The sequence below is a fragment of the Osmerus eperlanus genome, chromosome 28 (genome assembly GCF_963692335.1).
Source record: "Osmerus eperlanus chromosome 28, fOsmEpe2.1, whole genome shotgun sequence".
NCBI classification, from domain to species: domain Eukaryota; kingdom Metazoa; phylum Chordata; class Actinopteri; order Osmeriformes; family Osmeridae; genus Osmerus; species Osmerus eperlanus.
Genome location: NC_085045.1, coordinates 7,164,758 through 7,179,659, shown reverse-complemented (window position 1 = coordinate 7,179,659; position 14,902 = coordinate 7,164,758). Strand labels below are relative to the sequence as shown.

Here is a 14,902-nt window from a genome sequence, read left to right as displayed (position 1 = left end):
GGTTGGCTGGGAGAAAGCTGGGGTAGGCTAGATAGATGTGTGGTTTGATATTGCTCTTGCTGGCTGCAGCCTTGGACAGATGATTGGATGTTAGTGCAGATGTATATTTCATCAAATGTGTTAGTGATTTCAAAGACAGGTTTAGTTAATACATTAATGAATAAAAGAAAGAATGAAATAAATAGTAAAAGTGCATAAAACTGTGAATGGCTGGTCTTATAGTGTGAGGCACATGATCTTGCAATGGCCCATACTAAGAACTAGGACCGTAGTTATTTAGCCTACTTTGGTTTCTCAGAAACGTAAGTCAGAACATGAATGAAGGCAGAGAGAAGGTGAATGAAGGGCAATGTTTTGGTGAAATGATTATTTCTAAGCATCTTTCTTTCAAATCGTTTTTTTTAAATAAGCCTTCTAAGGATAAAAAAAACAGATTAAACTGTTAAACGTAGCTTTCATATTGTATTTTATTATTATATATTTTTATTTTTAAGAAAATATTTTAAACGTTGCATATTTTTTCTGTAGAAAGTGCTGCTCCCGTTGATAAAATAGATAAACAGAACAGAGCCCTGCTGCTTCCACTGTCGGTCTGTGCTGCTAGCTTCGCTAGCTCGCTTGCTAGTCTGAATATTAAGTTGACAGGTCTGTTCCAGCCAACAAATACATGCATTTGCGCACAATCACACTTCTCAACGCCAACTTAGACATGTTTTCCCTGCTGAGATTCTGAGGCATGTCCTCCTTTTTTAACAAGCAAGATAAGGAACTTTTTTTACACGTCAGCTCTTCAGTTTTCTTGACTGTCAGCTAACGGCTATCAGTGCTGCAATGGGTTCCAATGATTGATGACTTCGACTAATGTCAAAGGTTTGACACTGATGCGATCCAGTTGGCTAATATTGATATCTGCCTTTTATTTATTTCATGTCTTTATTAAATTGTCAGTTATTAGTATAGTTATTATGCTAGCTATAGCTAACAATCTGTTTTCATACTTCGTGTAGAGCTATAGACCTCGGTTATTCTTAGTTGTTAGGTTCATTATTGTTAAATTATTATTCTATTCTTATTTTTTTAATGAGAATAGTAGCTCGTATGGCTTATTTATTACAGCTTTATATAGGCCACTAGGAATCTGTCAAGAAAAGCAAAGTATTCCAGTGTACCTGTCCTTGTTATAAATGGCAAATCAGCATTAATCTCCTTGCTGTTTCAGCAGTGTGGCAGGAGGGGGATGCATGCCTGGCTCCCTGCCCCGAAGAGGGCACCTTACGAGAAGGAACCATCCTGAAACTCTTCTCCGCCCCTCACACTGTCACCACAGCTCTCGTGAGATACACTGGTCACTGCAATGTTAGTGACCAAGGAGAGGAGATGGAGGAGAAAGAAGAGATCGTTCCCATTTCTGAGCTCCAGGGGCCAAGCACTGACTGTTTTGAGAGAGAACGGTCCACTCAGGAGAAGCCACTCTTCCACAGCAGTAGTTTAAGCACTCCTGGTTCCTCTGAGCCCTTGATACTGTCTCAGACTGGGGATAAAGTCCCCTACACCATCAACAGGTACCTGAGGGACTACCAGAGAGAAGGCATCCAGTTCATCTACCACAGCTATGTCCAGTCCAGAGGCTGCATCCTGGGAGATGATATGGGTCTGGGGAAGACCATTCAGGTAAATCCAGACCCAGACACTAACATTTAAACTGTACAAAATTATATTTTGGGGAGGTCATTGTTGACGTGTGTGTGTTTCTGAGCAGGTTATTGGTTTCCTGGCTGCTTTATTACATAAAACAGGAACTGGGGAAGATATAGAAAACAACAGACCTCAGTTTCTATTGACACAGGCCACCTCAAAAAACTGTAGACCTAAAAAGGTAAGCTAATGGTAGATGCCATGTTTTGCATTGCACTGAGTCACGATATAATCAATAACTGCAGCCTCTGGCCTTCGAAAGAAATAAAACATGCAACTTGCAGTGAACATGTGACATGTGAAACCAATTGCCAGGTTTTCCCTTGTGTTCTCTGGTGCTCCTACCCCAGGCCTTCTTGATCGTGGCCCCCCTGTCGGTGCTCTATAACTGGAAGGATGAGCTGGAGACGTGGGGGCACTTCCAGGTGGTGGTAGTGCACGGGCTGCACAAGGAAGAGGAGCTTACCAGGGTGAGAAGAGGCCGCTCCGAGATCGCCCTAACCACCTATGAGACCTTGAGACTCGGCCTTGACCAGTTCAACAGGTAGATAGACGCAACTGTTCAAAGACGAGGTTTGCGTCCGCTTCTGTGTGTTTTGTTTGGGGTCCCTTTCAGGCACCCGTGGGCAAAGTATCTCAGTTACTGTAGTGTCAAATCTCAAGTTGTTCTATTATCGGGTTGACTTGAGCTCATTATTTAACTGACCTTCTCCCGGGCACTTTAGCATAGACTGGTGTGCTGTGATAGTGGATGAGGCCCACAAAATCAAGAACCCCAACTCCCAAATCACTCACGCCATGAAGAGGCTGAGATGCCAGGTACGAGTGGGTCTCACCGGCACCATCCTACAGAACAACCTGGATGAACTGTGGTGTGTCATGGACTGGTAAGCTATGTAGATACTACCAAAGGATCAAACAAGGAGACAAACTGGATTTACATTGACCGTATTTGAACCCCCTCAGGGCCATCCCTGGTTGTCTTGGCAGCCTGGGCCATTTCAAGAACAAGTTCTCAGACCCCATTGAGCAGGGACAGAAGCACACTGCAACCAAACGTTCCCTAGCGACAGGGAGGAAGGCGGTCCGGGCCCTGGCCAGGAAGCTCTCCCATTGGTTCTTGAGGAGGACCAAGGCTCTGATTAGTCAACAGCTTCCCAAGAAGGACGACAGAGTAGGTTGAGATGGAGAACGAGGGTCCACATAAACGTTTCCCGGTTAACACAAAACGAAGATACACCCTGCTATTGATTGATTACAAAACACATGCCTCATTTAGTACAATTACGAACTTATTATGTGATTCCTCCTAGGCAATTCCATGTCCGTTAGTCTGGTCACTCCTCTGGGTCTGATAATCGGAGTGGATGTGTGTCCTGGTGTGCAGGTAGTGTACTGCTCTCTGACAGAGTTCCAGCAGGCAGTCTACAGGACAGTGCTGGAGTCGGAGGACGTCTCCCTGCTATTGCGCTCGTCTGAGAAGTGCAGCTGTGGCAGTGGACGCACTCGCAGGAAATGCTGCTACAAGGTCAACCATCCTCGACACGTCAGCCTTCGAGCTCTAAACGAGGACATTTACTGGTTTACATGTCCTAAACGCGCTGTCAAAAAATGAAACTGTTTTTTTTAGGTGAACAGGGATGGCGTGGAGGTCAGCTCTCTGTACTTCAGCTACCTAGCCATTCTCAGGAAGGTTGCCAATCACGTCGCCTTACTTCAGAGCACAGCAGACACCAGCAGCAAACAGGTCAGCATCTCTGGAACGTAAACTGGAGTTCTCTAAAGCGAATCTCTGAAACATTTACATTTAGTCATTTAGCAGGCGCTCTTATCCAGAGCGACTTACAGTAAGTACAGGGACATTCTCCCCCGAGGCAAGTAGGGTGAAGTGCCTTGCCCAAGGACACAATGTAATTTGGCACGGTCGGGGAATCGAACAGGCAACCTTCTGATTACTAGCCCGCTTCCCTAACCGCTCAGCCACCTGACTCCCTGAACACCTGAACTTATGTTTTGACACTCAAACAGAACAGTCATTTTCATTCACCTATTTATGAAGTGTTACCAATTAATTCTTCGGTCGTTGGAAGAAATAGGTTTTCCATTTAGCCCAAATGAGTGGTAAACATTTCCTGGAAATAAGCAATTTAGTGACACCTCTTTCCATGGTCTCTGTAGAAGAAGTATGTGAATGCTATCTGCGAGAAGGTGTTCCAGAAGTTTCCTGACTTTATTCAGAGGTGCAAGCATGAATCCTTTGAGGCTATGTCAGACCCCATGTACAGTGGTAAGATGAAGGTACGTATACGGTTCAAATCTCACTTTTGAAAGCTGTGCGTTGATCACAAGTTGATGTTTGGTTTAATCATCTGCTTTCTCCTCTCCCCTATCAGGCCTTGCAGAAGTTACTGAAACATTACATGCAAAGGAAAGACAAGGTCTTACTCTTCTCCATGTCCACCAAGGTACTTTGGATTGTTACACTGCTTGTGTGTGTGTGTGTGTGTGTGTGTGTGTGTGTGTGTGTGTGTGTGTGTGTGTGTGTGTGTGTGTGTGTGTGTGTGTGTGTGTGTGTGTGTGTGTGCATATTGTGTGAGAGCCGGATGCTTGAGTTTGTTTAGTAGGTTAAGTGTCCGTGGTCTGTGGGGATTGTCATATAAAGTGGGTTTAGATCGTGTCCGAGTTAGATGTCTGGTCTGAATGATAACCCCATCGCACATCACACACAAATGCACAGCCCAGAGAACTGCCTCCTGGGAACATGAGGCCTTATTTAAAAGTAGAACGTGACCAAAGGAGATGTGTCTCTCACGAGGTAGCATTCGCTTTGAAGTCCTGGGTTTTATGGGAGAGTAATCGGTCCAAGTAATTAATAATTGATTTCGATGCTGGTTGTCAGTCACCTGAGACTGAATGGTAAAAGTGCATGTCTACATACAGTTAGGTCCATAAATATTTGGACATTGACACAATTTTCATCATTTTGGCTCTGTATACCACCACAATGGATTTAAAATGAAACAATCAAGATGTGCTTTAAGTGCAGACTTCCAGCTTTAATTTCAGGGTATTTACATCGAAATCAGGTGAACGGTGTAGGAATTACAACACATTTTATATGTGGCCCCCCCCTTTTTAAGGGACCAAAAGTAATTGGACAATTGGCTGCTCAGCTGTTCCATGGCCAGGTGTATGTTATTCCCTCATGGGAGTTCGTTATTTCATTGACAAGGAGCAGATAAAAGGTCTAGAGTTCATTTCAAGTATGGTATTTGTGTTTGGAATCTGTTGCTGTCAACTCTCAATATGAAGTCCAAAGAGCTGTCACCATCAGTGAAGCAAGCCATCGTTAGGCTGAAAAATCAAAACAAACCTATCAGAGAGATAGCAAAAACATTAGGTGTGGCCAAATCAACTGTTTGGTCCATTCTTAAAAAGAAAGAACGCACTGGTGAGCTCAGCAACACCAAAAGACCCGGAAGACCACGGAAAACAACTGTGGTGGATGACAGAAGAATTATTTCCCTGGTGAAGAAAAACCCCTTCACAACAGTTGGCCAGATCAAGAACACTCTCCAGGAGGTAGGCGTATCTGTGTCAAAGTCAAAAATTAAGAGAAGACTTCACCAGAGTAAATACAGAGGGTTCACCTCAAGATGTAAACCATTGGTGAGTCTCAAAAACAGGAAGACCAGATTAGAGTTTGCCAAAAAACATCTAAAAGACCCTGTACAGTTCTGGAACAACATCCTATGGACAGATGAGACGAAGATCAACTTGTACCAGAATGATGGGAAGAGAAGAGTATGGAGAAGGGAAGGAACTGCTCATGATCCAAAGCATACCACCTCATCAGTGAAGCATGGTGGAGGTAGTGTTATGGCGTGGGCATGTATGGCTGCCAATGGAACTGGTTCCCTTGTATTTATCGATGATGTGACTGCTGACAAAAGCAGTAGGATGAATTCTGAAGTGTTTCTGGCAATATTATCTGCTCAGATTCAGCCAAATGCTTCAGAACTCATAGGACGGCGCTTCACAGTGCAGATGACCCGAAGCATACTGCGAAAGCAACCAAAGAGTTTTTTAAGGCAAAGAAGTGGAATGTTCTGCAATGGCCAAGTCAATCACCTGACCTAAATCCAATTGAGCATGCATTTCACTTGCTAAAGACAGAACTGAAGGGAAAATGCCCCAAGAACAAGCAGGAACTGAAGACAGTTGCAGTAGAGGCCTGGCAGAGCATCACCAGGGACAAAACCCAGCGTCTGGTGATGTCTATGGGTTCCAGACTTCAGGCTGTCATTGACTGCAAAGGATTTGCAACCAAGTATTAAAAGTGACAATTAGATTTATGATTATGTTAGTTTGTCCAATTATTTTTGGTCCCTTAAAAAGGGGGGGGGGGCACATATAAAATGTGTTGTAATTCCTACACCGTTCACCTGATTTGGATGTAAATACCCTGAAATTAAAGCTGAAAGTCTGCACTTAAAGCACATCTTTATTGTTTAATTTCAAATCCATTGTGGTGGTATACAGAGCCAAAATGATGAAAATTGTGTCAATGTCCAAATATTTATGGACCTAACTGTATACTATGATGGAGTTAGTTAGACCTTAAAGAGGACATTACACAGTTTGCTCAAAGTGAGCTGTAGTTACAATAGCGTTATGATAGTTACATTGCGTTGAATACATTTTACTATCCCCTCAGCTATTGAACGTTCTGGAAAGCTACTGTATGGCCGAGGGTCTGGACTACAGCAGGCTGGATGGTAACACCAAGGCCCGCGACAGGATGACGGTCGTGAAGAACTTCAACAGTCGCCCTGACATCAACATCTGTCTGGTGTCCACCATGTGAGCTCCACTCTCCTCACCTGAGGCAAACTTGACCCCTCTGATCTGTGTCGTCTTTGGCTGGTAGATTGGACCACTGTCGCGTTAAGATCTTGTTTGTTTGTTTGTTTTCTTTCCTCTTTCTCCCTCCCTCTGTTGTTTACAGGGCGGGCGGTCTGGGGCTGAATTTTGTGGGGGCTAATGTGGTGGTTCTGTTTGACCCCACCTGGAACCCTGCGAACGACCTGCAGGCGATAGACAGGTAGGAGCTGCCATTCTTTCTATCTTTCTTTCTCCCTTTCTTTCGCTTTGTCTGTCACACGGTTGATCGACGTGGCCTGCTAGGCATCTGACTTTCTTTTCTGTTTTGGAGATGCCACGTCGCTATTGCTCCACCGTCCTAGCATCAGGCAGATGTAATACTGTTGTTGAGATGATGTTGTTTGCGCTGTGCCTGGCAAAATACAGCGTCCGTTGTCGCCAGCCACTAGAAACACCGTTAAAGCCAGGCTCTAGAAACACCATTAAAGCCAGGCTCTAGAAACACCGTTAAAGCCAGGCTCTAGAAACACCGTTAAAGCCAGGCTCTTCGGGTCGCTGGTTATCCGCCGTGCTTAACCGAGCGCACCGTGTCGTTTTAGATCGCAGCGTGTGCTAAATGAATATGCACGGTGATATCATTCCACCCTGGGGCTCCTTGTCAGTTGAGCGCCCGTGTTCTTGACGTTTTCAGGGCGTACCGTATAGGCCAGTGCAGGGACGTGACGGTGCTCAGGCTGATCTCTCTGGGGACAGTGGAGGAGATCATCTACCTGAGGCAGATCTACAAGCAGGTAACCTCTCCCTCGGTCGGGAGGGCCAATACTAAGCGAAAACGCGCGAGCAAAAACACTCGTTTTAGCTTCCCGGGCGGATTTCTGTCGCGACGATGCTACCTCGTACCGTGTCTTGTGTCCGCCCCCCCTTGCAGCAGCTGCAGTGTTCGGTCGTTGGCAGGGAGAGTGCCCGACGCTACTTCGAGGCGGTGCAGGGGGCGGGTAACCAGAAGGGGGAGCTGTTTGGGGTGAACAACCTGTTCAGACTGCAGACCCAGGGGACCTGCCTGACCCGACAGATACTGGAGGTGAGGGGAGCTGACGTGGCCCGCAGTGCACCCGTCATCCCAGTTCGCGGGTTCTTTACTGTAACGTCTGTACGAGGTCGCCACGGTTGTGCTTGTTTACCGTGTGTGTGTGTGTTCCTCACAGAGAGAGGGCCAAGTGGAGGTGGGCGTGATGACGGCGAAAACGCAGATACGGGAAGAGAGGGAGGAAGCGGAGGAGGAGAGGAGAGAGAGCGTGAGTAACTCGGTCTCTCTCAGGAACCCGTGACGGGGGCACTCGTCTTTCCCATCAATCCATCCCTCTCCCAGGCGACCCAGTCATTCTTCCATTCATGTAAAAGAGGGGGGATGCCTCACACATGGTCCCTCGTCCCCTCACCAACACATCCTCTCTCTCTCTCTCTCTCTCTCTCTCTCTCTCTCTCTCTATGATAGCCATGTCCAATGACAGATGGCTCTCATTACCTTGCTGGAATGGAAGCAGCAGACCACACTGAAGCCTAGCTATCTGGCCTGCTGTATTTATTTACACAGTGATGCCCCTTATCTGCTGTCACAGTTCCCAGCTAGTGCTCCGGTCCACGCACGCACACACACACACACACACACACACACACACTCTCAAACACACGGTCTCATTTGTATAGCTGCACAGCCAGGCCATTCAGGATTTAACAACGTGCAGTATACGCCAGGGTGCTATAACACGCTTCAACGCACACACGCACTCACAGACACATACGTACGCACACCACGGAAGAGTCATCTGCTCGGCTAAGTCGATATGATTAGTATCGCTGTCGGTGGTCGCCCTCATCAAGGCTCCTACACACCTCCCAGAGCTGTTGCAGACATTAGACAGCGTGTTTTATTGCTGTGCTGGCCGTGACATCACGGCTGAGAACCCTGGACGCGATCACGATTCAACGATTCATTATCGTAGACATCGGATCGCGCTCACTGACTACCTGATAGATGTAAAAGGCCGGTAGCTTCCGGTGGCTTCTAGCATCGTCCGTCTTTCTCGAGAGCATGCAGTTGCGTCGAAACCTCCAGCTCATCTCTCAGCGACGCCAGGCCGTTCATCAGCCTCCGTTTTTTTTTTTCCAGGGGCCAGGGGGTACAGCCGGGGGCCCCTCGGAGCCCCGCGGAGGGGGGGCCGGACCCTCCGGGGCCGTGCTGGACTTCAGCAGCTGCAGCGAGGACGACGACGCGGAGGCCGGGAAGCGGAGGACGGCTCCCCAGCCCAGAGCAGGAGAGGACGGCGGGACCCCTCCCGGGAAAAGAAGCCTGCTCCTCCAGCACGACTTCTCCAGGCTGCCCCCGGGGCCAGAGGTCGAGGGGGGAGCCGGGTCGTCCGTGTCGGACGGCAGTCTGAGTGAGGAGGGGGAGCAGGTGGAAGGCAGGGGCTGCGAGGCGGTCCGGGGCGGAGCGGGGAGGAAGGAAGGAAGGAAAGGAGAGGATGGCGATGAGGACTCTACCTGGGACGTGTCTTCTGGCAGCGGGAGAGAGGATGGAGGGAGCGGCAGGATAGAAAAGGCGGGGAAGGCCCAGACTCCTAGATCCCTGTCTGAAGAGAGCGATGACCTCGGAGGAAAGACTGGTGGCCCTAGCGGTCCGAAACCCGGGATGAAGAGGGTTAGACTCTCATCGTCGGGCAGGGACGGTCTCGTCAAGGCCAAAACGACAGTTCCCCGAATGCAGCCGATCGAGTTTCACTCGGACGAGTCTGAGGACCTGGGCTCGGAGACTCGAAAGGAACCCGTTCTGCAGAACGAGGCCACCAGGTCCAGACACACCGAGGACATCGAGACCTTCACCTCCTCGGAGGAGGAAACCTCTCCTATCAAGAGAAGGAGATCCTCAGCCTGCCTGGCCTCGTCTCCGCCGAGAGACCAGCCCAGGACGCACAGGCGAGCGCACACGCCGAGAGCAGACGGGCGGGAAGACGGCCCTGGCCCGTCTAGACGGACTGCCAGACCCTCGGTCTCCTTCACCAGCCTGAGACACAAAGATGGTCATCGCACCACCCCAGGAGACCAAGGAGCCCCTGATGGAACCATAGACCACGTCTTGGGTAAGTTCGTAAGGTCTGGCGTGGAGTTTGAGTAGGTTTGGCCAAAATAGATCTTTTTTGTACTGATCCAGCATAAGACCTCGCCATGTTTTTTCAGGTGGTCTGCAAGAAGTGGTGTTCACCCACTCTAACCAGCGGGTGGTGGGCGGGAGCAAGGCCGAGGAGCGAATCAGCAGAGCCGCCCTCCGCGACGTGTTCGTACGCAAGGTGCACTCGCAGCTCCCAGCCAATCAGGTCCCGGACAGCCAGGGGGAGGTACGGCCATGGCCAGTCTTCCGGGCTCCTAAAGTTCACCTTGCATTCGGCCTAATACCTATACCCTATCATCTTAAGCCATCATAGAAGGAAGGATTGGCATTATGGGATGCTGTAAGGTAAGGGGGTTTGCGTGTTTTCACAGTCCCAGTGGGATGAGCCGTCCCCTCCGAGCCCGCCCTTTGGGGTGAGAGATGACGCAGCCCACAGGCCGAGGGGGGAGGGGCGTACTCCAGATCACCCCGTCACACACACCGCCCGGAGCACCCACCCCACCCCACGCGCCACCTTCATCGTCGGAGAGACCCCTGCTGCAGTCCGTAGGTGAGTGAGGAGAGGAGGGGGGTATGGAGGAGAAGGGACGACAGTCGAGCAGGGTATTGGACCAGACCAGAACCCACCACAGCTTGTGTATCCATGCGGGCGTGTGCGTGCGTGTGTGTACGCGTAAGCGTGCGTGTGTCAAGACCACCTCTGAGCTGCCCTCCCACCGTTTTCCCAGCATCTTGAGCATTCGGAGGCCCAGATCACAGCCCTCCAGAGACTGTCCCTTATATTCGCCCCCAGGTTTTCCAAACCCACACAAACACACACACACACTACTAAGCTTCATACAATTCCCTCCCTCTCATTGCATCACCCACACATCCCTCACCACACATCAGCCTGGCCCCTCTACATCCCCAGGGAAAGACTTGTCTCAGCCCATACACACACACACACACACACACACACAAATATATATATATTTACACAACACTATTCCCCTCAATTAACTCTCCTGTTAAATGATTTAAATCCAGTGCACGGCATGCAAGCGTTTTTACCACTGTTGCTTTATTTGTTTTTCCTATGAAAGCCACAAATGGTAGCAACACCTCATAATACACTGTGCCACCAGTGGCTTTGAACTATCCCTGTCCCACAGTACAGTCTGTTTTGGGTATGTTATAATGATGGTTACCAAACTGCTACAGGATATAGAGTCAACATTGTATTTGTTTGTATGTGTGTGTGTGTGTGGTGTTGTTGAACAACCCATGTGGGGACGTTTTCTTGGGCCCCACAACTTAAAATCTATGGGCAGTGAGGAGGGTTACGGTTAAAGTTAGGGTTAGGGGTTAGGGATAACACTATTTTGAATGGGAGTAAAGGGTCGGTCCTCACTAGGATAGTAAAACAAACCTGTGTGTGTGTGTGTTGCAGGCAGCAGCTGGAGGCAATGGCGACTGCGTGCGGAGCAGAGTCGGCCCTGAAATTTGCAGATGAAGTTCTGAGGCGCACTTCAGCCCAAAGGCTTTCTCAGCTACGACACTACTACAGCTCCCAGGGTTCCCAACTAGCAGCCGTTGTTAGGGAAAACTATCCAGAACCTGAGAGCGCCCGGCCCAAACCTGAGGAAACATCCCGTCCCTCTACCTCCTCGTCATCTTCTCTGAAGCACCGGAAGAGTTCCAAGAGGAGCCACAAGGGGGATAAAACCCCCCACTACGCTGTTACAGAATACTCCAGAGAGGTTCCAGAATACTCCAGAGAGGTTCCAGAATACTCCAGAGAGGTTCTGACCCCTGAGGCAGAGGAGGAGGAGAAATGCCATGAGGCTAAAGGAGAGAAAAAGGTTCAAAGGAGGGATTTGGGTTCTCAAACCCTTAGAACTGCTGCTAGCTCCTCCAGTCCATTCCAGCCCAAAGGCAGCGGTGCTTTGGGGCTTGGGGAGTCGGACACTGACCTGGACCCCCGAGACAGACCTCCTCCATCCTCTCAGGTTGCCAGGGAGGCCGAGGCTGTGAACGTGCAGAGGCCCGCCACCCCGCCCTGCTGGAAGGTTCTCACAGAGCTGATAGGAGACACCTCCATCTTGGACGATCTGTTCAGAACCAAACCCAGGACCACTGAGCAGAGACGGCCCCACGAATCGCCCACAACGCGGGCCGTCACCGTGGTTACCCCCCAACGCGCCCCCCCACCCCTCTCCCAAGCTGACCCCAAGCCTCCCTCGCCCCCCGTCGGTTCTCCTCTGTCGCACACTCCCTCGACGCCCTCGCCCGGGCGCACCTCACGCCCTGTCGCACCGCCCTCGCACGCCGTCGCGGCCCCCCGGCGTCCGCGCGAGAGGTCGACGGGCAGCCGCAAGGACTTCTGGGACATCCTGAGCGAGGGGAACGAGGAGAGCATCAACAGACTGACGGACCTGGCCGAGGTGGAGAGGGTGTGTGGAAGGACCAAGGTCCCTGCCGAGGCCCGGAGAGGAGAGCAGCGTGGGAGCGCGGCCCTGTGGAAGAGCAACGACAGGTTTCTGTGGAAAAAATGAAAGGGCGTGCGACTGGCGGTCTCGCGAAAGACTGTTTTGCTCTCGAGTTCGAAACGGAACATAACGATATCGCCATCTCTCCACAAAGTGCAATCCTGCATAAAATCTTGACTATTTATTCTCTTCAATGGTTGATTTTAGCTATTTTTTTACGCAGCAGAGTGTTTTTTTACTGTATTAAAGTGCAAAGAGTGCTCTTTCTCTCCCGATGGTAATCAAAACTATTCAAACTGGAGTTGTATCTAATCAGCCAAACTTAATTGTTTTTACAGGTCCATACTTGGAGGCCACAGAAACTAACCATTGTTTTTGGAATTAAACTTTGTTGTTGCCCTCCATGTTGTCTGCGTGTTGTATCACATACTAGAGCACGTCCTGCACGCACACATGATACACACTATGTCCACTGTGGGAATCGTATCTCACTCAGATAATAGAGAAGCCTGCACACTTCCATCATGGTACACTACTGGAGCCTCATCAGTACTGTCGACACACCTAAACTTGTTCAATGTTCCACCAACTGGAATAGAGTGTGTATGTGTGTGAGAGAGAGAGAGCTTGGCCCCACAGCTGTTTGACCCGTTCAGCTGTTGTGCTGAGGTAAGCAGGCCCCTGTAGGTTTGCCTTTTGTTTCGAAGAACTGAGAAAGCGTTGATGGCTAGTAACAAACAAGGAGAGTGAGATGTGCCTCGACAGAGCACAGAGTTTAGCGTCAGAGTTTAGAGAGAGAGAGAGAGTGTGTGTGTGCGCGTGTGGGTGTAGACCTTTAGGGAGCTTTTGGAACAGGCCTACGGGCTCTATAGCAGTGACTCTTCTACTGACAATAGCTATGTACTGCTGCTTGACTGAAAATGATTTGGCGTTGATGTGTTTATATTTACACTTATAAATTTAGCAGACGCTTTTATCCAAAGCGACTTCCAAGAGAGAGCTTTACAAAAGTGCATAGGTCACTGATCATAAACAACGAGATGCCCCTCGTTGACCCAAAAACATTGTGGGTAGCCAAAACATGAAGCATACATTGTGAAAAGCAAATAAGTGCCAATGGGAAGAAAAATAAGAGCATGTAGTTAAACAAATTACAATTAAACAACATGAACCTGCAAGAGTACCTGTAGGAAAGCAAGCAACAATAATATAATTCACAGCGAGTACAAGTTGTTAAATCAGTTACAACTAACCAACAAGTGCAACAAGTCCCTCAATAAGTGTCATTGCGTTCCTAGAGGAAGTAAACTAACATCTGATCCAATAAATCTTTATTAAGTACCGTTGTACTCCCGGAACAAGTGCGTCTTTAGCCTTTTATTGTCTGATGGAGGTGGGGAGGTGATTCCACCATTGGGGGGCCAGACAGGAGAAGAGCTTGGGTTGGGAGCGGGCGCTCTTGAGAGGTGGGACCACCAGACGGTTGTCAAAAAAAGACCAAAGGTGGCGGGTGGGGGTGTAAGGCTGGAGAAGAGACTGGATGTAGTCGGGTGCAGTCCCATTCACCGCTCGGAAGGTCAGCACCAGGGTCTTGAATCTGATAGGGGCCGTGATGGGTAGCCAGTGGAGGGAGATGAGGAGTGGGGTAACATGGGAGCGTCTGGGTAGTTTGAAGACCAGGCGGGCTGCTGCGTTCTGAATCCTCTGGAGAGGGCGGGTTGCGCATGCTGGGAGACCGGCTAGAAGCGAGTTGCAGTTGTCCAACTTGGAGAAGACAAGTGCTTGGACTAGCAGCTGGGTGGAATGCTCAGACAGGTATCTCCTGATCTTCCGGATGTTGTAGAGGGTGAATCTACACGACCGGGAGACCGCAGCAATGTGGGCCGTGAGGGAGAGCTCGTCATCCATGGTAACCCCGAGGTTCCTGGCAGAGGATGAAGGGGTCACCGTCGCAGATCCCAGGGTGATTGAGAGATCGTGGGAGATGGAGGGTTTGGCCGGGATGTGTTTAAACAAAAAGTTGCCCAAAGACATCAGTAACTGATCCGAGATGACTGTTGAAGGAGTGGCTGTGTCAGTCCAATAGCAGATACCTGTTTTACTCAACAATAGACATCTAGGATGCCTGAAAGTGACACACACACAAGCACAATCCAAACATCTTTCTCCTTCACTCACATACACACAGTCAGACGAACCTTGAAGTTCTAAAAACGGTTCCCATCACCATTAGTGTCTCGTCTTAGCGTCAAGAGCTGTGTGTCTTGAGAAGTCTGTTTACAACTCCTGTCACAATAACTCAGTTGTCTGACAGACACCTGGCCAGGCATTTCCCCGGCCGACAGCCTCTCTCTCTCTCCCTCTCTGGGTTTATTTGGAAAAGTCAGCCAATGACACATGGTTTGGTTAGATTAGTAAAATGGCTGTCGACCTTCAGAGAGTTGGGGACTCCAAGATCTGGTTTCCAAACACACCAAGCTAGGCAAGGCTAGGCCAAGCTAGACAAGGTTAGCTAATGAGGGCACCACCAGGTAACAGATACCTCTCGTCTCTCTGATCCTTCAGCTTGGCTCTCATTTAATGCTCCCTCTTTCTAATGGGGATGAAAGGGAATGTTTAGGATGACTATTGGACACAGGGTGGGTGGTTTTATTGATTATTATGAGAAAATTACATATTTCAACAC

At 49.3% G+C, this 14,902-nt stretch overlaps 1 protein-coding gene across 1 annotated transcript; it reads left to right on the top strand.

Annotated features, from left to right (window-relative positions):
* Positions 1 to 576: 576 nt before the first annotated feature.
* ercc6l2 (excision repair cross-complementation group 6-like 2) lies at positions 577 to 12,611 on the top strand. Its single transcript, XM_062454187.1, has 20 exons — positions 577 to 870; positions 1,220 to 1,671; positions 1,760 to 1,876; positions 2,046 to 2,239; positions 2,421 to 2,582; positions 2,662 to 2,873; positions 3,087 to 3,223; positions 3,326 to 3,442; positions 3,874 to 3,993; positions 4,089 to 4,160; positions 6,413 to 6,558; positions 6,704 to 6,799; positions 7,271 to 7,370; positions 7,508 to 7,660; positions 7,785 to 7,874; positions 8,750 to 9,716; positions 9,814 to 9,971; positions 10,117 to 10,295; positions 11,178 to 11,466; positions 11,509 to 12,611. The coding sequence occupies exons 1-20, from the start codon at positions 849 to 851 to the stop codon at positions 12,280 to 12,282; spliced, it is 4,557 nt and encodes a 1,518-aa protein (XP_062310171.1). The 5' UTR covers positions 577 to 848; the 3' UTR covers positions 12,283 to 12,611.
* Positions 12,612 to 14,902: the final 2,291 nt, after the last annotated feature.